Source organism: Parasteatoda tepidariorum, chromosome 2 (genome assembly GCF_982258835.1).
Source record: "Parasteatoda tepidariorum strain Cologne lab strain chromosome 2, Ptep-v5.0, whole genome shotgun sequence".
Lineage (NCBI taxonomy): Eukaryota > Metazoa > Arthropoda > Arachnida > Araneae > Theridiidae > Parasteatoda > Parasteatoda tepidariorum.
Window position 1 is genome coordinate 65,216,291 of NC_141756.1, and position 27,130 is coordinate 65,243,420.

The 27,130-nt window shown below is 28.9% G+C and overlaps 1 protein-coding gene across 3 annotated transcripts in view; it reads left to right on the top strand.

The window, feature by feature from the left end:
- The window catches only part of LOC107437276 (death-associated protein kinase dapk-1), a 101,331-nt gene that overhangs the window by 48,614 nt on the left and 25,587 nt on the right, over window positions 1-27,130 (top strand). For all 3 annotated transcript variants that reach the window (XM_087157442.1, XM_087157443.1, XM_087157444.1), the window contains exons 2-8: window positions 2,434-2,547; window positions 8,978-9,076; window positions 9,227-9,325; window positions 11,616-11,714; window positions 13,587-13,685; window positions 18,663-18,761; window positions 25,021-25,119. In XM_087157442.1, the coding sequence (XP_087013568.1) occupies window positions 2,434-2,547; window positions 8,978-9,076; window positions 9,227-9,325; window positions 11,616-11,714; window positions 13,587-13,685; window positions 18,663-18,761; window positions 25,021-25,119 (708 nt within the window). The remainder of the gene's footprint in view (window positions 1-2,433; window positions 2,548-8,977; window positions 9,077-9,226; window positions 9,326-11,615; window positions 11,715-13,586; window positions 13,686-18,662; window positions 18,762-25,020; window positions 25,120-27,130) is intronic.

Here is a 27,130-nt window from a genome sequence, read left to right on the forward strand (position 1 = left end):
AAATACCATTTACTTTAGGTTTAGTACCAGAAGCATGATTTTTTCTTATTGTTTATTTTTTTTACCAGAAATGTCATTGCCATACAGTACGGTAATTTTACCGGAATTTTTTTCACTGTGCTCTAAAAAAGCTATTACTACAATACGTTATAAACTAAAATATATTAAAAAAAACTGCAAATATTCAAACGACCAATCTATCTCTTGTATTATCATTGCATAATAATTTATTAACATAACTATCTCTTTAATAAGTGTTTATTTAAATCCACTATGAATACTTTTGAGTAAAATTCTCACGTTGTTAGCATTTTACCTTGATGATCTGTCACTGTCTTAAAGGTCTATTTTCACGCTTGTAACTGTCAAGGTATGCAACAAATCACATTGTGAATTCCTTTAAAATCCTTGAGGTTGTTATTTTACGTGTTTCGTTTAACAAAGGAATTTTCTTACAAAATTTTATTCGAACGTTTTGTTCTTTTTGTTTCATTTTGTTTTCTCTTTTCTTAGTATTAAAATCAAAAAGACTTTTGAAAAATATGCATGTGACAGTTTTTATATTTTTAAACAAAATACTTCACCGTAATAAATATGCTTGCTAAGTTGAACCATATTATCGTACTTAATTAACTTGATTACACGATTTGATTTGTATGGAAACATTTAATATATTATTAAGGTTTCAGCTAACTAGCGAGTGTGTTGTAACTCAAAGTGCGAATCAACGTTATCCTATTTTTCGGAAAGTTTAAAGTGTTAGAATTAAAATATTTTATTTTAGTTTATAACCGGCCTTGAACAACTGATCCTATTCTGAATTTTGACTAGCAATGCTTAAATTTGTAGTTTTGTAATTTTGAACCCAATACAGAAGACAAGGGAACTCCTGGATCTAGTAGTGGGACAAACTAGCCTTCGTAGAAGACTTTTTAATGGAATTAACTTACATTTGTGTCACATGAGAAGGAAAACCACGAAAACTTCTCACTGTTAGCCCGTTGACAAGGGAATTTTAACCCATGATCCGTCTTCCACCGAGGAAATTTTACGTCATTGCTGTAGACGGTGCGAACCTGGAGCAGTATTCATATCAACCTGCCACCGCTTGGATTTGAACTTGGCTTACTTCATTAAGAGCGAACGCTCCATCTCCTCAGTTATCAAAATTATCAATTTTAGTTATTTATTTAAAAAGGAAATAAAAAAGGTATTGAAAAATCTCTCTCGTGAAATTTAAGATTTTTGTATAGCATTTCCTGAAATTACCAAAAAAGCAGAAATTTAAAAAAGAATTTTTTTTATAAATATAATTATGGAATTTAAATCTGCACAACTTTGTTCGGCTTAGTGCCTGCAGGTAAAGAAAAATGTACTACATTCACGATGAATTCAGTGCTTTGTCAGCTAACAATAACTTAATTATTTTTTAATAATAGGAAAAATATCAATTCGTCTAGAAAATTGAAAGATAACAGCAACTTACGTATTTTTACTCCATATATGCATGTTTTCGATGTAAAAAAATGCTTTTTGTTCGTGCTCTCTTCTTAATAAAATTAAATTATAGCAAGTTTCTAACTTTTCCTCAAGGAAAAATAATTATAATATTTTTTACTACTTGTAAAAGAGTTTAGTCTTTAGTTCTTAAATATGTCTTTGGACTGCTTGAGTTTTGAAAACACCTTGATTAAAATAAAAAATTAATGAAATTTTTTCAAAAAGGCAAAAGGTTTTTTGATTTTTAACATTCAAATTATCGCATCTTTAATTTCGAATCTGTATTTTTCTTTCATAATATACATATATATATATATATATATATTGAGTATATATGTATTGAGTAGAAAAGTATATATATTAAAAATATTATATTCATTTCCCAAACCGTTTCAATAAACCGTATAGTGTAAACAGATTATTACCATTCTTTTTGGGGAGAGGCACAGACATCACAAAGAAAGTCAAAATTACCAAATAAATTATAAAATGAGTGACTGTTTTGAAGAATATTTTAATAGTTTTATCCCAATACTTTAGATCATGGCATAAAAACCATTTATTTGGTTAAATTTTCTTTTCCGTTTTGTATTTTTTGTTAAGTGTTTGGTAATAAAAACTATAATTCTGAAAACAAGCTTTTTCAACAAATTGCTACCATCGAAAACGGTAATACTACCAAATGAATGATTTAAATTCAGTATGTTTTATTTTAATTACCATATGCATGGTTTCTTTCTCTTGAAATGTCTTTACCATACAAGTATGGTAGTTTGGCTAGAATTTTTTCTTCTGCGTGTGATATTAAGGTTAAAGGTAGAGCCAATTTTTCAGAGAATATCATCAATTACTCCGTGCAAACTCATGTAAATAAAATGTAGAAATAGTATTTTTTAGTAAAATAGTTAAAATAAAATAACTTTTTGTTTACAGCAAGATGGAAATTTCGTAGTAGAAGCTTTGTTCTCGGCTGTAGAGGAAGGTAACACAGCAGGATTAGAGGAACTCTTTACTATCTCTAACATTGATCCAAATTACTGCAATAAAGTAAGTCTTTTTTTTTTTACACTTTATCAATATTTCTTATGAATCATTTATATGTCAGTAATGTTTCTGTTAATGTTTAGCACTGTTTATTTTGCTTTTGATTATTTTTATGAAGTACTAAGTTTTATTTAAACTCACTTTTGTGTCTGTAAAGATATAATCTTGAAATCAAAGTTTGCTACATAATTCGACAACCCAAGGCTTTCAAATTCTTCTGTAGCTCAAATCCTGTTAGCAATTCAACCTTTTTTGAAAGTTTCAAGCAGATTTCGTCTTTTTTTTTTTTTTTTTTTTTGCTAAATAGAATTTATTGTCAATGAACATTTTTACCTTTTTCAAATTAGAAGAGAACTAAAATTTCAATTGGAGGTCTGGTCCTGATGCCAATACAAATTACAATATTGCTTCCCAAATTGTGCAAGCAAAATATGTTGTTCTTTTTATCGCTAATCGAAATTTTGATCACTTTCTGGCATAACAAAACAACAGACACGAAACTAAATAGAAGAAAACAATGGAATATTAAAAACTATGTTTTTTAGTAGATTACCCTTTCGATGTACCCTTCCGTTAGAAATTTCTATCACTATCAAAAATTTTTACCACATCAATCGATAGCGATGGGCCCTATGTGCTTCGTTTCAGATCGGACAAAATTTATTTATTTTTTTTTATTTTACTTGAATTGCTTCATGAATTTAATTTTAGGAGCTTAGATTCTCACATCATATTTTGGAGATTTAATTACTTTTTTAAGATTAGTACTTAAATTTTTATTCGGAAGCCTCATCATTTTCTTAAGAGTTTAATTACTCCCAAAAATTTTATAATTACTCAAATTATTTTTCTGCGGCATTTCCCTATAATGAATGTTGATAGAAATAAATGTAATGACAAAACTTTAATCCTTACACAGTAAAAAATAATCTGTTTAATTTACAGAAAAAAACTATCAGCTGGTGTGCCAGTATAAAATCTTTTATTTTATCAAAAAATACTGTTAATTAAAAACAGATGTCAATTTTTTAAGGGGATATGCAATGATATTTCAAAAAAACAAACTGTCTTATTTTAAAAGAAAAACTCCATTTTTTTTATCAAATAAAATACTTCTGTAAACAACTATGTCAGCATTGAGGTCAGCGCGAGCCAAGAGCGGCATTCGCATAATCAGACAACGTCGGGATTCGAACCCCGGTTACCTCATCAAGAGGCGCGAGCTCAGTCCTGGGAGATACAACAGCTCTCGTGTTTGGTAATGAAGGAAAATATCTTAAACTGTCTTGATCTTAAAAGTCTTACTTATTGTAATCATATTTAATTACAAAAATGTTTAAAACTATAGTGGCCCGACCATATAAAAATGTCTGGCAGTTAAACTTTCCGAAAAGTTCTATCTAAAGACAGAAAATAATCAGGTAGAGTATAAATTCAACAATGAAGTTGAATCACAATTTTATTTATATGATGTTCCAAGCCATAAAATAATTTTAGTAAGAGCAAGTTTATAAAATTATCGTAAAATGATTTGAAGAAAGATAAAGTTATCTTACGGTTAGCAAAATTGAATGGCAAGAACTAGAATTTGAATTGATAGTTTTAATCCATTAAGAAGGAGGGTGAAAAACAGAGAAAAACTTTTTTGTGAAAAACAGCTTATATACGGAAATTTCTAAAAAAAGAAAATTTTCACGATTAAAAACGGGAAAATATGTATTTTTCTTCAGACAGTTTTTTTTTTTTTTTTTTTTTTTTTCTTTTGCAAAAAAAATTTTTTTTTTCCTTTGAGGAATTTACAGTTATTTTTTACAGTGTAATCACTAATGTACTGCCACAAAACTCAAATAATAAATGCATGTGACGCTAAAAGCCTTTTTCTTTTCACTAAATAGCTTTTCATGCAATTTTAAAAACAAATAAATAAATACATGTGGCTAGATGTGAGTTATTTCGTTTAGCTCCACAAACTTTCACGCAAATACCAGAATGCGTATAGATTGTATACAGACTGTGAATACTTTTATTTCGAACGAAAACTGTAACAAATGACGCCGTTAAAATGTCACGTTTTTAGAAACTCACTTTGTCATCCAATGCATCACCATTTTTCCTTCTGGAGTTCATTCTTTCAATCTCTGTCATATTGTTCTGTCAAATGATTATACGGAAATATTTCAGCTATGCTTCAGGGGAATGATGAAAGCCGTTCTAGAGAAAAAAGAGGTAAAAACTGAAGAAGAAAGAAAAAAAAAGACATTTTTAGAATGAAATATAGAACAGATAAATCACTCGAATAAAATGAGTCAAATAAACGCAGACATAATTTCCAAAACGGAAAAAATGTGCGCAGAAACAAGCCGCTGTCACCTAACATACTTGCTACTGTATTTTATTTTTATCAAATCTCGGCACAATTTATTGTTTTTGACAGTATTGAATTATCATAATTAAGGATTTGACAGATTAATTATATCAAGTAAAGTGGAAAACACATGCAATTAAGAAACAAAACTGGAGTAGAATTTAAATATTTATGTCAGCGATCATTATAGTGTCGTGTTTATTTGCGTGATTTATTTTAGCGTACTTATAAATTATGATTGATGATAAGTTTTTATGTAGTATAATATGTTAAAAAGCATTGAACACTTTTTGAAATGCAGTTAAATTAAATCATTGTAAATTGTTCTACTTGTTAATTGTCACAAAATATTATTTGCGTTTTACAAAATAAAAAAAGCCCACTCAGCCCAAAGACTCTTATTTGGGTTTTTATTGATGTTTTCAAACACCGAAAATATATTATACTTTCGATATAATCACAAAAATATTTAAATGATTAAACTATGTAAAGTCTTTTGAAGAGTGTGTGGAAAATTTGTGAGTCATTTATTTTGATTGCAAACATGATTTTTCTTAGATTAGTTAATAAATAACCTAAGAATTATGCAAATAAAAAATCTTTCGAAATAAATCTTGTGCATTTCAAAACTTTGTCTTCTAGTGTGCGCAAATCAAATCTGCCCCGCTAAGTACCTGAGACTGGAGTACTAATTCTGGCACGCAGTTAAAACTTCTGGATCAAATTACGGTAAAATGTATCAGCACTCAGGGTCGTGGGGTACTTTTTACCGTAAAATCCAATTTATCCGGAACATGTTACAGAACAAAAATTTGATATACTATAATTTTTAAAGTAATAATTTCCACAAAATCACTGAATAACTCTAATTAAGTAAATATCACTGAATGATTCTAATTAGATAAGCATTACTTTTAAAATTACGATATAATGTTTTACGGTATACGCGTATTTTATGACAAGGTGGTTTTTTACAGATGAAGCAAATTGATAAAGAGGAAAATATACTTGATATTGATATTACCACGTTCAAAATTATTGGATAAACATTATAAGTACAAATTTATTATTGATTTTGACAACTGTTAACACTAAACATACCATAACTAGTCAAAAGACCGGTTATCATATAGTATTGTGAAGTGTTGGTTTGTTTAGTGTTAACTTCTTGTTATCCGTGAAATTAAAAGTTTTATAAGTTTAATTGGAGAATAAAGACTTTTTCCAAGCTAACAAAATTTTATATTATTTTTATCAAACAAAAATTTATAAAATGCCACTCAAAGTTTCGCTCTAATTGTTGAAAACAATTTATCCTCACCGACATATTCAATTAAAATAATAAAGAATCCTTGTCTAAAAAAAGCTTTTACCCTCTGTGTGAGTTAAACATTTAATTGTTTCTATTCAAGTCTTTAAACAAATAAAGCTCATTAAATGACTAAGTATTAAAATTCGTAGCATTTCCTTACGAAAGCATAGAATTAAACAAAAATGCTAATATAGAGATTAATCAATTAATAGTGTAATATTTTGACAATTAGTTATCTTTCATTTATAAAAAATGCCTTTTGTAATATTTGTTTAAAAGATATTTTTCTAATAACCATCATAATTGAAATAATAATACTTTAAATAAATTATTTTCCCAAATACAATTTAAGTATAGTTCCAAAATAAAAGACTTAAAAATGCCTTGCATCTGATAAGAAAGCAATCGTAATTTATTGATAAATTTTTATATTTTTTGCGGTTAACGTCAGTGTGATTATGTTAAGTTACATTTGAAAAAATTACTAAAGATTTAAGATATTAATTCTTTGCAAACTTATTATACAATCAACGATAAATAATGTGTTATGTAATAATTTTAATTTTTAATTAAGGTATAAGTTCTTAATAGTGTTATAATTAATAATACATATTTTCCAAATTTTGAGCAAAGTTTTTTAGCGTGCTACAATGACTCCATTTAAAAAAACATTTTATGGATAACTAAATTTTATGTGTAAATTTTTTAAACAAAGTAAGACCACGCTTTTGTACCCTATTTTTCTAAAGCGAGTAAAATTTAATGATTAATAGTAATGATTAATGGCAAATGGTTAATAGTAATAGCTTAATATGGAGAACAAATAAGAATAAGCATTTACTTAACTCAATTTAAGAAATAAGTCAAGAAGTAAGTTAAGAAATATGTCATGCTAGCAGAAATCAATCTTATCAAAACTTTAAAAAGTTATGACTTCCTGTTACTCTTGGTTTTACAGACCATAGTTATACAAATATGCAACAGTTTGCATTTCATTATGTATATATGCATTTAAAGGAAAGTTTTATTTTAAACTGACATGGTTTGAGTGTTCGCGAACGGAGGTATAAGCTATGTCCTAATTCTTTAATATAGACGAAAAAAATATTCAGGCTAATGTTTTTTTTTTCTTAATATTATTCGGCAGATATTTAAATTTGCATAATTTTTTCCTTTTATTCACTTCCACATTTTCATAAATATATGAAATCTAGTTTTAATGAGCTATTTTCTTCATTATTTCATATGTAAATGAAGAAAAATCTACCAAACTATCAAGTTTAATTTTTTTTTAAGTTAAGTATTTTACTTTTTGTGTAAATTAATCAAGCTCTAAACCACAATTAAAGAACTTTTTACTATATATTTCATCCGCTTAAAAGCTTTTAAGATCATTAATTACAATTTTACGAAATAAGCGGAAACTTAAACTATAATCTCCTGACTAACTCATTGGAACCATATTTTCCAAATCACAACCTTTACTGTACCATTGAAATCGGAAATTAGTATGCCACGATGTTTTATTGCGGCGATCATATGTAAAGCTTCCTAATTCACCCTGGACGTGAAACAAGCGGTTCGAGAACTCTACTACAAATCTGGGAGTCCTGCCGGCAGTCACTGAAACTACTTTTTAGTCTCAAAAATGATGTGGAAATAGAAATGAGTCCCACTCACTCATTCCTCTCTCCATATCATTGAGACTAAGCATTTTACTTAAAAATAAGAATATGCAGTTTGAATTTTGAATAAATAGGATTTTCAAATTCGACTGTAATTTGTTTCGGAGGTATTTTGGCATATTTGTTTACTGTGCCAGTGGTGAGTGATAGATAATTTTGTAATCGATATTTTTATTTTTTAAAACGAAAATATTATTTTGAAGCTTTCAACAAATTTTATTTAGTCGTCCTGTGGCCGGGGGTGGCCGTTAATTCTTTCTTTGTTTCCTTAAGTAGCTTATTTTGAAATACTTTGTAGAAAAATAACACATTTCTAATACCATACTCTTTAAAAATACTGATTTTTTTTTTTTTTTTTTAAATAATGCTTAGTTAAATTTACTTTGGAAGAGATTTTATGGATTGAAACTAACAGTTTCTTGTTTAGAAATATTATGAAGCAATGATTTAATTTTATAACAAATTACAGAAAGATATGCTATTAAGACATAATTAAATCTAAATCAATCGTTCCAAAAAATTATTATATAAATTTAAAAATTAAAATATTTAATTTTATTCAAATTAATTTTATTTTATCTATTATAAATTAATTCCATTTAAAAATCAAATTTAATTTTATTCAATTGTTTAATTATCTTAATTACTTAAAAGGATGCTATACTGGGGAGAAACCTTTCAAGTCAAATTCTGTTTCACGCTCATTGATATTTTAAAATTTAAAAAAAAAAAAATGAATTCAGGTAAACCTAGAATAAACGAAAAAATTCCAAATGCTGAAAAAAATATTTTCAAAATATCAAAATAAAAGCAAATTATAGTGGGTTAACTTCCTCACTGTGTAATTCTAAATAATCCAATAATAATTTGCTTGTATTTTTATGTTTTGAAAAAAAAATTCAGTATTTGAAACTTCCTCCCTTATACCACGTTATCCAGAACTCACTTTTCTTTAAACTTCGAATTTTAAATTACTTATTAAAAAGAATTTGCCAGGAAGGATTTCTCCCGCTGCGTAGTGTTCTCTTGTGAAGAATTTGTATTTAAAATGTATCAACTATTTGTTTCTAGCATGGTGAAACATCTGTACATATCGCCGCAGGCTTGGGTCATTTGAACGTGGTGAAGTTTTTACATTCTAAGAAAGCTAACATCAAAGCCTTAGATAGTGTAAGAATTTTGTATCATTTAAATCTTTTTTTCTTTAATAATTTTTTTAAAACATAAATGATGCATTCATACACAAGCAAACTATCTTTAAGTCAATGCCATATCACTTTAATATGCTTTAATTTTAAATTAATTTCCACTTTATTTCAGCATGGTGACAGTGCCATTTATTGGGCAGCACGACAAGGCCACGAGCAGATTATTCGTTATTTATACGAGGAAGGAGTTTCTGTTGATATCCAGAACAAGGTATGGATGTTCCATGGTGAAGTTTTAACATGAAATGTAGGGGGAAATACCTTTATTCCGAGTCCACCCAAGAAATAATTCACCATGATCACTTTTTTTTTTTTTTAAAGACTCTCTTTTCTCGATCGAATTCAACAGTCGAAAGAATGGAAACGTGGAGGGAAAATTCTAATGTGCCTTTAATCTTTTTTTCAATTTTCACACTTAAACAGGTAGTTGATTTTTACTCCATTCGGCTGTATCTTTCGATACATCTAAAATTGAAGTCAGTCACCCAATCAGAATTTGAGATAAAAAAAGCTTATGATATTTGACATTCCCTTTTAATTTTTTTAAACATAATTTACCGATACAGTTCTGCTATCAGTTTTTTCACATAACTTGACGTCATGCATATGAACATTTCCCTGAAAATATGGGCTCCGCAGGGCTCCAATATTTGAGTGAACGAAATTAAATTACAATCACGATAGTTCTCTAAAAAATCATACATAATTTTTTTTAAAGGTGCTAAAATCTGCCAGAAAAGATTAATTATTTTTTATCTATTTTTTATTTTAACTTCGAATAATTTAAATTGATAATAATTAACGAAAATTTTCCTTCTTAGTCTGAAATATTTGGGGGATTTTTTTAAGAAATTCTAATCATTGAGAGGTCATATACCCATTGTATCTCCAGTCAGCGACACCCGCGCCTGGGAGCGTGATTCAAATTTATAAAATTCAGAAAAATACACTGTTTTGTACTTTGACGCAAACATGGATGAAATCTAGTTCATAGACTTACATTGTTTTCTCAAAATGTTTGTCAAAACTATGGTTTTGATACACAAGAACTTCTCTCTTTTTAAACGCATTTATAAAAAATATTTTACAGCATCCATATTACTGATATGAATTTTGTAGCATGTAAGATTCTGTTAATTGTTTTTGTTCGAATAATTGGATGATAAACTCATACTTTTCTAAAAAAAATATGAGTTAATTATTTAATGTATGCGTAATTTTTATTGTGTAGGCTTATTCCATCCATATGCGTGTCAATGCAAATTGATCTGTGTCTTTTATTTATATGAATTCAACTAAATTTCTAATTAAGAAAAAATATTTGTAAATGTGTGTATTGTAACATAAAATAATAACAATAATAATAGTGCTTCCTCATAATTTTTACACTAAAATTTTAAATATATTTTGAGTTTTATTCTTTTATATTTTGAGTTTTATTTTTTTATATTTTGAGTTTTATTCTTTATTCTAAACCTTCTAAAAATTAAAAATAAATTAATTTTTGACTTTTTCCACACGCATAAATATGATTGACAAGAAATTAAAACTGTTCAATAAAATTGAAGTCAGTTTTTTAATGTCTATCATATGTAAGAATGTTCATTAAACTATAAGATATGAGTAAAAACTACACCTTGCCCAAGATAACAAACTCTTCAGCTGTTTCTCTGGCGAATTTTTATGCTTCTTCAACCTACTGCTAAACAAGAATATCGGAATTATTTAATTTCAAACTGTTTTTAAAGAATTAAAATTATAGGGATGATTAATGAAAAATATATCAGCCACAGAAGAAAATTAATGCAAATAAACTCTTATGTGATTTATTTGGAAAATAATTTGCATGAACAGGCAGTTTTTTTAAAAACTTCTTTTTAACGTACGCGTTACAATTCGTTTTTACTTACTCATTTTTGTCTAAAATACTTCATTTCCCTAACAAAATAATATAATTGCCTTAACTAGGCATACAATATAATAAATAGCAATTGATAACTAGCAGCCGCCAATTAATCATTCAAATCTTCTAACAAGCTATAATAAGTTGCATACAAAGCTATTTCATTTTAGTCCCTTTTGTGTCAAAAATAATCAAAGCTTTGTTTTTAAAATAAATGTGGAAAAAAGTAAAGCTTTGTTTAAAAACCATTAAAATACTTGAACTCAAAATGTGAAAAAAAAGAAAGTATTTTGCAAACTTCTCTAATGGCATTCCATTGTTATGATGTATATAGCAAAAAAAAAAAAATGAACTTCACATCATTCAATACATATGAAGGGAAATAAATGCAAAAATACAAGTTATCTCATAGCTTTTGACCTTGCAGGTGAGTAAAGGTTAAAATTCATCAAATGTTAAAAAACAGCCGCACCTTCTTCTTCTAAACCCAAAGATGCCATTGCGTACTTTCTAGCTTATTCAATGAATCACAAGCTGACATCATACTTGAATATTCAATTATTTATTTTCTATTTTTTTCTAATTTTTTTTTTCGCAGGCAAAAGAAACAGCTCTACACGTCGCTGCCCGTTACGGACACACAAATGCCGTGGCACTCCTTTGCCGATGCTGCACCGATGTTAACTTGCCCGATGAGGTCAGCCAATGTTGTTGTTTTTTTTTTTATTATTTTTATAAGGACATTACATTAATCTTAACTCGAGGCATTTCCCCTAAATTAGTTCCTTCCTGATTTAAATTATACTTGCAACTAATGAGGCAGGTTGACTGACTTAAGTTCGTTGCATGTCACTTCGCTACTACTGTGACTCTCGTAAGGTCATTCTTTCGACAGTTTTTTTTTTCTATCCGTGGCTATAAATTTAAGAAAATTCTTTCTGTTAGTAGAATACTGTTTAAAAATATTTTCATGTTAACTTTTTCTATTAAATCCTGCCATGCATAGCACAAAATCTGTAAAATAGCTGACAAAGATGATCATTTTAATCCATCCATCTAATATAAGCATTTTATTATTGTTGTTTACATGGAAAAGAACGAACAGACAAGAAATATTTCGGTTACCTAGGATCATATGGTCCATAATCAGGGTTGCCACTCCACAGGGGAAACCTGGAAAATATAGGGAATTTAAAAATCACCTAAAATAACAGGGAAAATGCAGGGAATTTTATTTTTTTCCCTTACGAACTGGGAAAATACAGGGAATTTTGTTTCTTATTTTCGTCCCTTAAAAAATGGTGACCACTCAGAGAGTAATCTATGGAATATTTAAACATTATATTTCAGCTATATTAAACTATTCCATTTACTATAGTATTTATGTATGTTCAGCTGTTCCTTTTTTTCCCTAACAATTAAAACTAATAAATATAGTTAGCCCACTATAGCTCACACAAGAGCACAGTAATTGTTGTGTTTTCTCTTAATATATTGTGTATAATATATGCAGGGAAAACACAGGGAATTTTTTTTCCAGATTTGAGTGGCAATTCTGATAATAGTATTTATTAAAGCTATTTGTATTAAATTCACACAAAGAAATTAAGAGACATCACATAATAAACAAACAAAAAGACAGTACAGGGCCATTCTGTATATGTAAAACATTTGCAATCATTTTATTTTGTGAGACATACCAGATTAAGGACTCAATCAATGGCTTAAAATAATTTCACCCATCCCAAGTAGTTAAGGGATAATCTACGACCCACCTACTCTGTACCTTTATCAACACCTATAACTTTTTTAAACCCTTTTTTAAACATCTTGGTCACTGTCAGGAAATATAAAAGGAGGCCGTAATTCGTCCCCTAAACAAGTGTTTGCTAAAAGCTGGGTAGACCCGGATATTCATTGATTCTTAGAAACTTCTATCTTCAGTTCAGAAAAGCAATTAAATTATCAGTTAAATTAAAACAATGTATACTATATAAAACGCATATGCGTACATGGCTATAAAAGCAATGAAATATCTTGTCACGCTTATAAGCATAAAGCAAGGCAGTTAACCGCTGTTTCCGTTTTTCGATACTTTAGCTAATTTTGTTCCGTTAACATATATATTTAACATATATATTTAGAATTTAGTGCAAAGAAAATTTTTATGAACTGTTTATTCGAAACTGTAGTCTTTAAAAAAATATACAAAGTTGTAACGCATGCGATGAGCGAGCGAAGGATTCGAATTTCGAAACAATCTGAAGAGAACAGCGGAAGCAGTTCCGTAGGTTAGCAAGTGTTAGCGAGAAGGGGCGAAAACTCCTATTAATTAAACTAGTTCACTTGAATTAGAATATAAATTAAGTTACAATACAATAAAAGATGATAGAAGTCTTATAGAAAATACGACAGCAAACATTTTTAATAATTTGACATTAGGATACGGAACCATATAATATTATGAACATACATATGCATCTTTCTATGTAATTCGATCATATTTGTTATTTATTATAAATTTTATGTAAAATAATAGTGTTCTCTTATTTTCATTAAACAACTACAGCATGGTGAGACAGCTTTGCATATTGGTGTGTGGCACGGTTTTCCTAAGATTGTCGACACTCTCTGCAACTTTGGCGCGAAGACAAACTTAAGAAACAAAGTAAGTCATTAATATGTATATTTTTAATTATTAATGAAAATTATAGTAATATATTGTTCACTTCTAAAAGCAATCGTCAAGTCACTAGTTTAACACTTTATGTGCCGCTAATAAGTACATACAGTCGGACCTCTATTTAACGAACTTCCATTTTGCGAGTTTCTCTATTTTGCGATTTTTTTCGAGGAACCAAGAACTTTTTGGAAATTTATACAATATTTTAGTTATTGAATTACGTAGTAGCAACAATAGAAATGTTGTAATATTATAATTGTTGACTTGAGTAATATTAGAAATGTTGAAATAGTGTTATTATTAACTTAGGTAATAGAAATGTTGTAGTACTGTACTTGTTGGTTTAACTAGTAATAGAATCGTTGTAATATTGTAATTGTTGACTTAGGTCAGTGATTCTACACCACTGTGCCGCGGCACTTTTATGTGACGCCAAATTCTAAAAATGTGCCGCCAAATATTAGAAATGATACAATAAAAATTATAATGTTTTTTTTTATTACGAGTAAAGTTTAAATTAAAGATAACTGTATATATATAAAATATTATATATATACACACATTTTATATTTTTTCCATGCTTTAGCCGTGTGAACATCTTTGTCGGGGATTGTCTTGCCTCTGACAATCTTAAAATAAGTTAAAATAAGAAGAAAGTGTTTAAATTGTCTTTGACAATTTTGAAAAATGTTGAAATAAGTAGGAAATTTAATGATTATTAAAATTATTAATCAACAAAGGAAAGTAAGCTAAATATTGACTTTCAAACTTAAATAAAAGTTGATCATTAAAGTAAGCTATGAAATTAAAAGTTATAAAAACAAATTAACAAAGGATAACTAGCAAAAAAATAAGCTAACAATTAACAATTAGCGAAAAAACTAGTTGACAAGAAATCACGAAAAAATAACAGTTAATATCTATAGAAAACAAGCTAACAATTAATAACTAGCAAAAAAAAATACCTGTTACTAACTAATAAAAAATTAGTCGAAAGAAATAATTAATCCCTTAACAGGGGTCTGTTTAGAAGAAATTTGGGTCCGTTAACGGACCCTTCACAAAATATCTTTTCATAAAAACGGACCCTTCACAAAATATTTTAACTTAAAAACGGACCCTTCACAAAATGATTTTTCTTTTAATCGGACCCTTCACAAATTTGTTTATCTTCATTATTATTTTGTTAATCGAATAAACCCTTTCCAGGGCAGAAAACAAGAAAGATGGATGTAAACGAATTAAGTTTTGTCTTCGGCAGACGATTCTTCCATTATTCGTCCAAAATTAATATTCTGCGTTCAGCAGTATAGGCTAAATACCAAATATTTGTATGTTGCATCTGTAATTTAGAAGCAGCAATTGTTGTTTATTTTTTAAAATTTAATTTTTTTAATTATAATTTTACAGTGTTGAGCATAATCTTGTATGTCTTTACAATTTAAAAACTCCTTGAAAAAGTTTTTTTGCAATAACGGACCCTATTTGCACAAATTCATAAAAGCAGACCCTGGTTGAAAGAATGTGAGTAATTTTTTCACAATTTCACGAAAAACGGACCTTTCACAAAATGTCTGGACAGACCCCTGCTTAATAAACGTGCTTTTGTAGTACATATTATTTTATTTCACATTCGAAATTATTATCACAAACTATTTAACACAGTGTATTATAGGTATGTAAACAACTTTTAAAGTAATTTTTTACATTGTGTGTAATGTGTGTAAGGTTGTAATATTTTAATTATTTAATTACGTGACAATTACAGAAATGTTGTACTATTGTAGGAAATTTTATTAGTGATAGAATAGTTGTAAGATTGCAATTATTGACTTAAGTAATCATAAAAATGCTGAAATATTTTAATCTTTGACTTAGGTAATAATAAAAAATGCTGTTATTGTTAACTTGAGTAGTACTAAATATGTAAAATATTGTAATTCTTTAATTAGGTAATTTTTTTTTACTATTTCGGTAATAACAGTAATTTTGTAGTATTGTAATTGTTGGCTTAGGTAATAATAGAATATTTGTGATAAATTAATTTATACATTTCATTTTTCCCATTGTAAAAACGAGACTCAAACGGAAAATATTCATTTCTATGCCAAACTAATGAACCATATATATCATTCAGTATCTTTTTCCGAAATATGACTGGAGAGGTTAAACAAAGGAATAGCTTTTTAAAGTAAGGCGTCGAAAACATGAAGATAAAAAGTAACTTCTGCGTGACATTTTTGACTCAGTTTATTAACAAGACAGATAAATGTTTTACGGATCATTGACTTCGATCATCCTTGCGCGGATGGCATTTCGCATAAATATCTGGATTTTATTTAAATTTGTATTGTGCGATTGATGCATCTGGAGCTAGGTTAATTCAATTATTATAAGTTTAGAACAACAGAAATAGGCCAAAAAAAAATTTATTTGAAATATATTTGGAATACTGGGTGTCAGAAATTATGTAAGCAAATGAGATGAAATTATAAAAACAAATGAGCTGGAATTATGAAAATATTGTATGAAAATGGTCAAGTATCTCAAGGAGTACTCATCGGACCGAAGATCTAAAAATAAATGCATTAAATGTTTTCAGAAGATTGCATAAATGACACCAAATTCATTCCCTCGCGCTATGGTGACTTACTGAAGTAGAATCTAGTTTATGAGATAACAGATGAGTTTGATGTCAGTAGGTAGTTTGTTAAAACTGTCAAACAATTTTATTTTTATTCCTCAGAGCAAACTAGTCTTTCTCGAGGTTTTACTATTTTAAAACACTTTTCGCGCCATCTTCATTTTGCAATTACAGCGCCATTTATGAACCAAAATGCAACCATCTCGTTTTATTTTACAATTTATAACCATCGTTGAACAGCCGACCCCATTTTTGAGCTCACGACCATAAATGTTCAACTTCACAGTCTTGTAACTTTGAACTCAATCCAGAAGACGAAGTAACTCCTGGATCAATTATAAAGAGAATTTTATCATAGCGGAGAACTTTTTGATGGAACTAACCCCAATAATGTTAGGAAAACCACGGAATCACGAAACCTCCCACGAAAGGAAACCACGAAACCTCCCAGGATTAGTCTAAAGGCAAGCTGACTCAAACCCAAGATCTATCAACTACTGAGGATATTTTTTTATATATTGGTCGTTGCGAGCCAGGTTCAGAATTCGTATATACCAGCCATCTCTGGTTCTCAAACCTGGGTTACCCTATGGGGAAGTGAGCGCGCTATCCCCTGAGCCACCACGGCTCAAAACTATTTCGTTTGTCAAGTTGGAGTAATTTTTTATGGAAAATCTAAATCTGTCATAATAAGCCGCGATGGCTCAGGGGATAGAGCGTTAGCCTTTCAATGAGCGATGGCTGGTCGATACGAATTCCGCATTTGGCATGCACCGACCACAGTGCTGATGTGAAATATCCTCAGTGGTAGACGGATCATGGGTTTGAGTCCCCTTGCTGTCTGGCTAACCGTGGGAGGTGCTCGTGGTCTTCCTCTTCATGTAACGCAAATGCGGGTTAGTTCCATCTGAAAGTCCTCTACGAAGGTAAAATTTCTCTCAATACTTGATCCAGGAGTTCCCTTGTCTTCTGGATTGGGTTCAAAATTACAAGGTTACGAAGATGAACAGTGGTAGTCGTAAACCCAAAAATTGGGTCGGCTGTTCAACGACGGTTATTAAATAAAAAATAAAATAAAATAAATGGTGTTTCTAATTTAAAATTTAAAAGTTACCCTTACCCAGCCCCCAAAGAGTTGAGATTGGGGATCGAGTCGTGTTAGGCATCTTTAAATAAAAAAAAATTTAAATACTGCCTAAGTGTATCTTTAGATTTTTGATCTCACGTGCATTTCTTGTTGAGCCCGCTGTGTTTCAAGAACAAACAACAATGAAGAATAATTTACGTACGGTGACTTCAGATTATTAATTCTTTGTAAGGACAATTTTCGACAAATGTTATGTTAAAAAAAATCGGAATCGAGATTGATTTATAAAAGTAAATTCCTTTTGTTATCTAAAATTAAATGATTTCTAGGACGCTTCTCTTAGAATTTCAACTATCTGAAGAATTGGTTTGAAACTTCAGCTTCTGTACTTATAAATAACCGAATTTTTAATTTCTGTGAGGTAAAATTAAAATTACAAACTTAAGAGAAATGATAAAATTAACTAACGCATAACACACAGGAGAAAATTTCTCCCCTGTGTTTACATTTCTCTTGTTGACACCGCGATAGTTTTTACTGTGACCCACATTTATTTAAAAATGTTCATGAATTTCTTTTTTTTTCTTTTTTTTTTTGCAACAAGTAGCCATTTTATTTTAATTTTTCTACTTTTTTTACCCCATGATCATGAAATTCGATAAATAATTGTAGATGTTTCGTCAAAATGCATCAGTTCTAAGCTCTGCATTTACTGAAAAGAAATCGAAAAATTTTATGCAAATTTGATAAATAATTAATTATAATTAATGTTTTTGATTCGTTTAATAGATTTTTAAGTAGTTAAAATACGTCACTACATCCATTCTTTAGTTATTTACAGTTTAAAAAAATGTTAATTTAATCAATTATACAGCGTAATCAGAATTTCCCCTTTTTTGTTTATTTGTTTTCGGTTCATTTACTATTCAAAAACATAGAAAAAAAATTCGAGCTTTCGAAATGCTTCATTTTATAGATTTATAATTATGAAAATAAATTATTAGAAGGTTTTCATCACTTTTATAAATATGAGAATTTAAATTTATAATTTTAGTTTCTATTATCTTTATGTAATTTTGAACAAAATAAAAAAAAAAACATTTTGAAAAAAATTATTTATAAATTTATTTATTTCATTACAATGTAATCATAATTCTTTGTACTAAAATAATGTTGAAAAGAAAGTTACATTAATTTCAAAGTGCAACATTTTAAAATACATAAATTACAGGAAGAAGAAACACCACTGCATTGCGCAGCCGCGAGAGGACACACAGACTGCGTCAGTAGCCTCCTGGACGCAGGTGTGGATCTGAATCTAGTTGACAAGGTATGTACTTTTCCGATTTTAGTATTGGCATCACGTGCAAAGTGGGACGGAAGTTACCATCCACGAAGATTCATTGTTTCGGAACCCTCGCGTGTTCGTAAAAAGATACAAGCCTCTGTTAACCCATGTTATTAGTACCTTACTAAAGATCTAAGCTGATATCCGTGACAAAAGACGCGTTCCAAGGTCCATCTCTACATAATTGCATGGAACTGATCTGTTGGTCAGAACATTGTAATGACGATTTTAAAGCTACTTGTTGATAGTTATTGTCCAGTAAAAAAAAAATAAAGGATCTGTGCTTAACTAGCTATATCATTTATCATTTTGGATTTCAAATGTCGCATTGTAAGTATGCGAATTTGACTGAGATTTAAATCCAATGGGGACCTTTCTATGGGTTAACTGTGATATAAGATATTCATGTATTGTTTGGGGAATATTGAAGGTAAAAACGCAATTCAATACTGTATGTATTATACAAGCAAAATATACACAAGAGTTAAATCCTATTGTTTTAATTTTTTGTGTGGATAATAAATAAGTCTAAAAGCACGCGAAAATTGAATCAGATTTATTTTCGTTACCTCCTTTTTTTAAAGATATGTATCCAGAAAAATGTTATTCATGCAGTGTTGTAGCATTGTGTGATTTCGTTTCTAATTGAAGGTAACATTTGATAAAAATGACACGCAAAAATCGAATCAAGTTTTGGAGTGTCATTAACATTCAGCGGATAAAACTCTTCAATAAGCTGAAAACAAAGCATTCATTACCTTTTAATCCCCAAAATACTATAAGTTTTAAATTAAAGCAATTATAAAAAATTTTATTTTACAAAAAGAATAAGCATTGTTTTGATTTAACATGGTTTGTAGAAGATCTGACGCCAAGTAAATAAAAAAAGCCACAGTTTAAATATCCTACACTCGAATCAAGGCAATTATTTTAAACTACTTGTATATATATATATATATATATATATATATATATATATATATATATATATATATATATATATATATATATATATATATATATATATATATATATATATATATATATATATATATATACAGTGGTGGCCAAAAGTGTGGACACTTTTTGAAAGTTTCATGTTTTTCAACTTTGTGTGCTTGTTGAATATATTAATTTTCACTTAAATACAAACGTTTATATATCAAATTGAAGGTAATTTAATGTAGAATTTAATAATAAATACAGTATTACAATATCTGTATTACAAAAAGAGTTATGCAACTAATAGTAAGATCTATGTTAGATTTGCATTTTTTGAAAGTGACACTTACACAATCAATACTTAGGAGGGTAACCCTTATTTTTTAAGACAGCTTCACAGCGTCTTTTCATTGAGTGAACGAGTGTTTGGAGTTCATCTTTCGTAATCACATGGTACCAAGAATCAATTATAGCTTCACTTAGTTGTCGTTTATTAGACGGACGTTTTTTTCGTACGAGAATTTTCAAACGTCGCCACAAATTTTCAATTGGATTGAGATTAGGGCTGTTTCCTGGCCATGGTAATATATCTATGCCCTTATTTTGAAACCATGTTTTGCATACTTTTGCTGTGTGGCATGGAGCTGAATCCTGTTGAAAAGTAAATGGTGCATTGTTGGGGAAGAGGTCGCTGATGGAAGGCATCAATTTTGGTTTCAGGGCAGTTTCGATGTATTTTTTGGCATTGAGGATGCCATGAATCACTTGAATTCGGCCCACACCATCTGCAGAAATACATGCCCAAATCATGACATTTGTTGGATTTTTTGTAGTTGCTTCAATGCAATCAGGAGGAAGTGCTTCACCTACTCTACGTCTCACGTATTTTCTACCATCACTACCAAAGAGCGATATTTTACTCTCATCACTCCAGATTACTTGCTTCCATTGATTCCTTGCTTTTTTGCGTTGCTTTTGATTTAAATATGGTTTTTTCCTTGGAATTCTAGCTTGTAGTCCAAATCCTGACAACCTTCATCTTTTTGTTCTTGAACTTACTGCAATACCCGCTGCATTCATTTCACATCTAATGGCATCTGATGAAATTTTTCAATCTTGAAGGCATAGCCGTTTAATTTTTCTATCGGTAATAGCACTTGTGCATTTTTTTCGGCCTGATTTGGCATTCTGAATGCCAAAAATACAACGAAACTGTCCAGAAACCAAAATTGATACCTTCCATCAGGGATCTCTTCCCCAACAACGCACCATTTATTTTTCAACAGGATTCAGCTCCATGCCACACAGCAAAAGTATGCAGAGCATGGTTTCAAAATAAAGGCATAAATATATTACCATGGCCAGGAAACTGCCCTGATCTCAATCCAATTGAAAATTTGTGGCGACGTTTGAAAATTCTTGTACGATAAAAACGTCCGTCCTATAAAGTTTATATATATATATATATATATATATATATATATATATATATATATATATATATATATATATATATATATATATATATATATATATATATATATATATATATATATATATATATATATATATATATATATATATATATATATATATATATATATATATATATATATATATATATATATATATATATATATATATATATATATATATATATATATATATATATATATACATTCTGTAGAATTTCATCTGGGCTTTAGAATTGACAAATAATTTAAATATTTTAAAAGTTATTAAACTTTTTTTAAAAATCGCCCAAATAGGCGATATTAATCTACCAAGGTGAAAATTATCGAAATCACTACCTTATTTTTAAAATTTTTTAAATTTTTAATAGCCCAGGTAGGGCAGCATTGGAATAAGTTTTTAAATATTAAAAAATTAGACCATATACTCCTATCATTTTAACACAACTGTGACTTTTCTCCATATTGGACGCTTTGCGCCATTTTTCAGAATAAGCATAGACAGCATCATTATCTGTTAATATTAAAATAAATAAATATATAAATAAATAGTAGAATTACTTTAATTTGCTAATATTAAATTTTTTTTGTAGAATTAAAATTATAATTTTGAATCTATTCGTTGACAATCATTTGAATCTATTCGTTTTGAATCTATTCTTGACATTATCCAAATTGTAAAGCTACTGATCTAGTTGATATTAAACGAAATGCTTGAAAAATTAGGATGGTTGATTGTCACATCTATCTATATTATTTTAGCCGGTGTCTTGGGATATTCATCCACTTTTAGATGCACCTGGATAATTTTTTTTTTAAATTTTTTTCCGCACATGCGTTGTATAAAGCAACTACTTCAATTACTCTTATCTGGCGCAGTTTTTATTATTTTTTTTTTTAATTTTAAAGCAATTTTCAAATATTTAAGCTATAGCAAAAGTGGCACTAGACCTAGTATATATTTCGGACATTTACCAAAGGTCTAGTCATACTAGGTCTGATCAAGTGCCATTGCCCGGTACACATTTGCCCGGTATACCCTACACTGATATTTTTTAAGGTTCAGTGCCACTACCCGGTATACATTTGCCCGGTATACCCTACGCTGATGTTTCTTTAAGGTCAAGAGCCACTGCCTGGTATACATTTGCCCGGTATACTCTACACTGATGTTTTTTTTAAAGTCAAGTGCCATTGCCCGGTATATATTTGCCCGATACTCCAAACACTAATGTTTGTTGTAATTTATCGTCAGTAAGTATTAAAATATCGAATAAATATAATTATATCCACGAATAAATTAATATCAAATCGGATGTAATAAATATTTCGGACATTCACCAAAGCGACTAATTTGATTGTCAACATTCACCGGTGAAAGGCAACAACCACCGATTTCGGTCATTCACAGTAACATGCACATCATTTACATAATAACCTCATCAGGACGATTATTTCATACTTTGCCTAAAAAGCATCCGGCATTTCAAAAAATAAAAATAATTGGTTTTGTTGGCGATGATGTCGTAAGGCGATAAAGAATCATGCATAGTAAAGGTAAGGAAGATATTAACCTCGAAGGAAAAGTGGATGAATACCCCATGGAACCATTTTAGGTTCCTTAGGTTCCTTCCCTATCTATAATTCTTTTATTAACTTTAAAAACCGGTAGCGGAATTTAAATAGTGCATCTGCAGCCCTATCTACATGAATCCAAACTTGTCTGCTACCCTAATGCAATCAGAAATTATTATTGTAAAAATTCGACTTAATTTAACATGCATGTAGCGAGATTGATACAAAAAGAAAAGAAAGAAAGAAATAATAAATTTAATAATAAATAATAAATAATAATAATAATAAAAATAATAAATAATCAAGTAATCAAGAAAGAAAAAATCCTCATTTTTTTATCCTTGCTGCGTTTTCCCAATTCAACTGTTTACTTTTTATTAGAAACGGATTTAGAGATGTTTTAAAAAAAGATTCAGTGATTACTCCCATTAGTTTGTTTGCGTTTTAAAAATTAACAGAAAACTTAAAGGAAAAATTATCTATAGATATATGAGAGCTTCTGTTACCGGACTGTAGATATAATAATCACCTCAACTACATTCACTGTACATGCATATGTAAACTAAAGTGTCTTCGTGTTTAAAAATAGGCTTAAAAATGTGTAGTTGTATGTGTGTATCGTATGTTGTTAGAAAATTTTTTCAAAAAATGTAAAGCCATACCAAAAACTGAAAAAAGTAAAACTGTTCGACGTCATTATTTCTTTATTATGCTAATCGGGTTCTATAAGACGCAATTTTTATATTGCTATTCAATAATAAAGATCATAAGCGCAGTAATAGAGGCCATAAGTACAGTTTTGAAATATCATTCTTTAGAAAATGTAAAGCCACGTCAAAAAATGAAAAAAAATGAAAATTTTCGACGTCATTATTCTTTGATTATGCTACTCGGGTTCTATGAGTTGCAAACTTTGTATTGTTATTCTATAATAAAGATCATAAGCGCAAAAGTATTTTGAATATATTCAAATTGAAAAAAAAAAGAAGCTAGCCTCTATAATGCCATTGTTGTCTGATAACCCTCCAGAGCATTACTGCTTTTATATCGACTTATATTTTGTATCTTGATCAACCTTAACAACGGAAGGAACAAAAACATCTTTATTTAGTAAATTAATTTGAAGTTTATGTTTGATTTTTAAGTTTCAATTTGTAATATTGTGTTAAACATCAATATCGTTTACAGCCGTAAATTTAAAAAAAATCGTTTTTTAGTGTACTTTTTATGCATATAGCTTCCTTGGGCAAAATTGAAAGAATCTATCAGAAAAACGGTTTTGAAAACAAAAAATGTTAATAAATGTATATGCATCCGAATAATTTATTCTCAAAAATCTGAAAAGCAGTTTCTCTACTTTTTAGTTTTGCTATCATATCTTTTTGAGCCTACATTTATTTCACTATAGTACATTCCTATGTTGCTGTTGTTTTTTTTTTGTTGTTGTTTTTTTAATTGCTCTATTTTTCAACAATGAAACAACTGTCAAGTGGGGGGAGAGATGTTATAAGAAAAATTCTAATATGCTTTTAATCCTCTTCATTAAATTTTCACAAATAAGCTGATTTAAGATTTACTTTATTTGGCATTCTTTCGATACATGTAAAATACAAAGCCGTTATCCAATTAAAATTTGAGATATGAAGCTTGTGGTATTATAAATTCTCTTTTAATTTTTCCTGGAAAATGACAAATGAATCTTGAAAAATGGATGAGTTAAATAGCATACATTTTTTCCTTTTTCTTTTTCGCTTTGTCCAATTTGCCTTGTAATAATTTTTTAACATCATCCATCTAGATATTCATCAAGTTAAACTGTAATAAAAGTAAATTTTTTTTAAGAAAATAAAAACTGTCAAACGTACAATTTTAAAAAGACTTACTAAAAATCACAAACCGCACAGCTTTAAAATTTAAAATTTTGAGGAAAAATCCGTTGGAGAGGGGCTCTAAAAATTATCCAGCGTTATTTTTTTCTGATCTAATGAAGCGTTTCACTTATTATCACCCTTTTTGAAAGGTATTATGCTGTTGAATAATACAATATCAAAAGTTTGTTAATCATAAAAAAAGAAAAAATATCAGGAAAGCGAAAATCGAAAATTTAACCTCAAATACAAGATGGCGACGGTAGAGGCCTTTTAACATAACCTTCCCACTTATAACACATTTCTATGTATATCGCAATTCTAATAAACATTTAGTTTAATCATATTTTGTCTGTAATATACTTATATTTCGTATCATTTCAGTGTGAGAACACGGCCTTGCACCTAGCCATGCGAAGACACCACGAAGCCGTAGCTTTCCTGCTCCTTAAAGCCGGATGCCGAACCGACGTGTTTGACAATGTAAGTATATATCTATGAACCGTGTTATATACGGACAATTAAAATTTGTTTTCTTCATCAATAACCTCGTGTTTTGCTTCATTAATCGATCGTTTTCATACCGTTACGTTCTACGGCGTTTATACTTGAATTCATAAGCATTTAATCACTAATTTTAATTAATTCTATAAGTCACCTTTAGAAGAATTACAAACAAGTAAATATTATTTAATTTCAGATTTTTTTCTGAATTTCCTTTCAATAAATTACTTTTATATCTGATTTTCAAACTAAACGCAAGCAGTTATTAAGAAATAGTAACTAAAATCAGATTAGTTATAAACATGTGATTATCGAAATTTCCAAATTAGTTAGCAATATGATTATCGAAATTGCAAATTGATTTCATTCGAATTTCATAAATCATCGTCAAAAAAAAGGTACCCATGTAACGACTGCTTAATTTTGAAATTTTCTGTAGATTTCTTTTAAATGGATCTTAAAAAAAAATTCCTCACAATTTTCTGATTTTTTTAAATTTATTTATTTATTTCTGAAAAAATATATATGTTATGACCTGTTTTGTTTTCACAAATTTGACACCATGCGTAAAGTAATACTCAAAAAACTTTCAAAGTTTACAACAAAAATACTTAAACCCTTTCACTGGAAACAGAACATAGCATACCCATTCTCTAAACTGAAATCGTCTGCTAACTCAAATATTATTTAGTTCAACGTTTTACCTATAAATCTGTTTATCTCGATTAAAATTCTTGACTTCTGAAATTCTTGACTATCTCGATTAAAATTTTTGACTTCTGAAATTCTTGACTATCTCGATTAAAATTCTTGACTTCTGAAATTCTTGACCATCTCGATTAAAATTCTTAACTTCTGAAATTCTTGACCATCTCGATTAAAATTCTTGACTTCTGAAATTCTTGACCATCTCGATTAAAATTCTTGACTTCTGAAATTCTTGACCATCTCGATTAAAATTCTTGACTTCTGAAATTCTTGACTATCTCGATTAAAATTCTTAACTTCTGAAATTCTTAACTATCTCGATTAAAATTCTGAACTTCTAAAATTCTTAACTATCTGGATTAAAACTCTGGACTTCTGAAATTCTTGACTATCTCGATTAAAATTCTGGACTTAAACAGGTTTGTTAGAGGTCACGATTTCTTAACTTCTAATAAACCTGTTAAATTAAAACTTGATAGTAATTGGGCAATTAAATTTTATGTACTGCCCTGTTTCTTCGTATGAACAGGCCATAATAGGTAACCTCCCCTAGCAGCGTACGATGACATTTCCGGGCACAGGTTCCAAGGCAATTTTGATCCTGGTGATGCGCCTTAACTCTCCTAGAAGTTTGTCGCAGCATATACATGACTTTCTGTTATATATATAACTTTTTTTTTCAACTTGGATTAAAAATAATAATATAATTTTTTTAAAAAATCTTTAGCTTTAAGAGCAACATTTATTTCAGATTTGAAATCCCCACATCACAATCAGACAGTATCAAAAGTATTAGATTAAATGCAACAAAAAATTTATTCCTCAGTGTTATTTTTAATATTTTAACAAGTAAACTGTAATGTGATTTTATATAAAATATTTTAGCATATTTAATTTTTTTTCAATATAAATTTTGAATGAGTCAATAATTTTTAAGCGTACTTCTCTTCTTTGAAGATGAATGCGTTACTTCCATTAAGAAATGATGCAATGCATAAATAATTTATACGCTGAAATTTTTATACATTGTGAATTTTTTATACGATAAAACTTTTCTTGTTCCAAATAGTTTTACATGTATCTCTCATCAATGGATATGTTAACATTATGCATATTTAAATAACTCGTTTATGAAGTTTATTTCATTTTTATTGCGCTAAACGCATTCGAATTTAATACTAAGTTGAACCTAATCTCAGTTTTAGTACAAGAAATAATTCTCGTCCGGAAAACAAATTATCAAAAATAATGCATTAATATAATAATAGAGCAAGCAACAGTG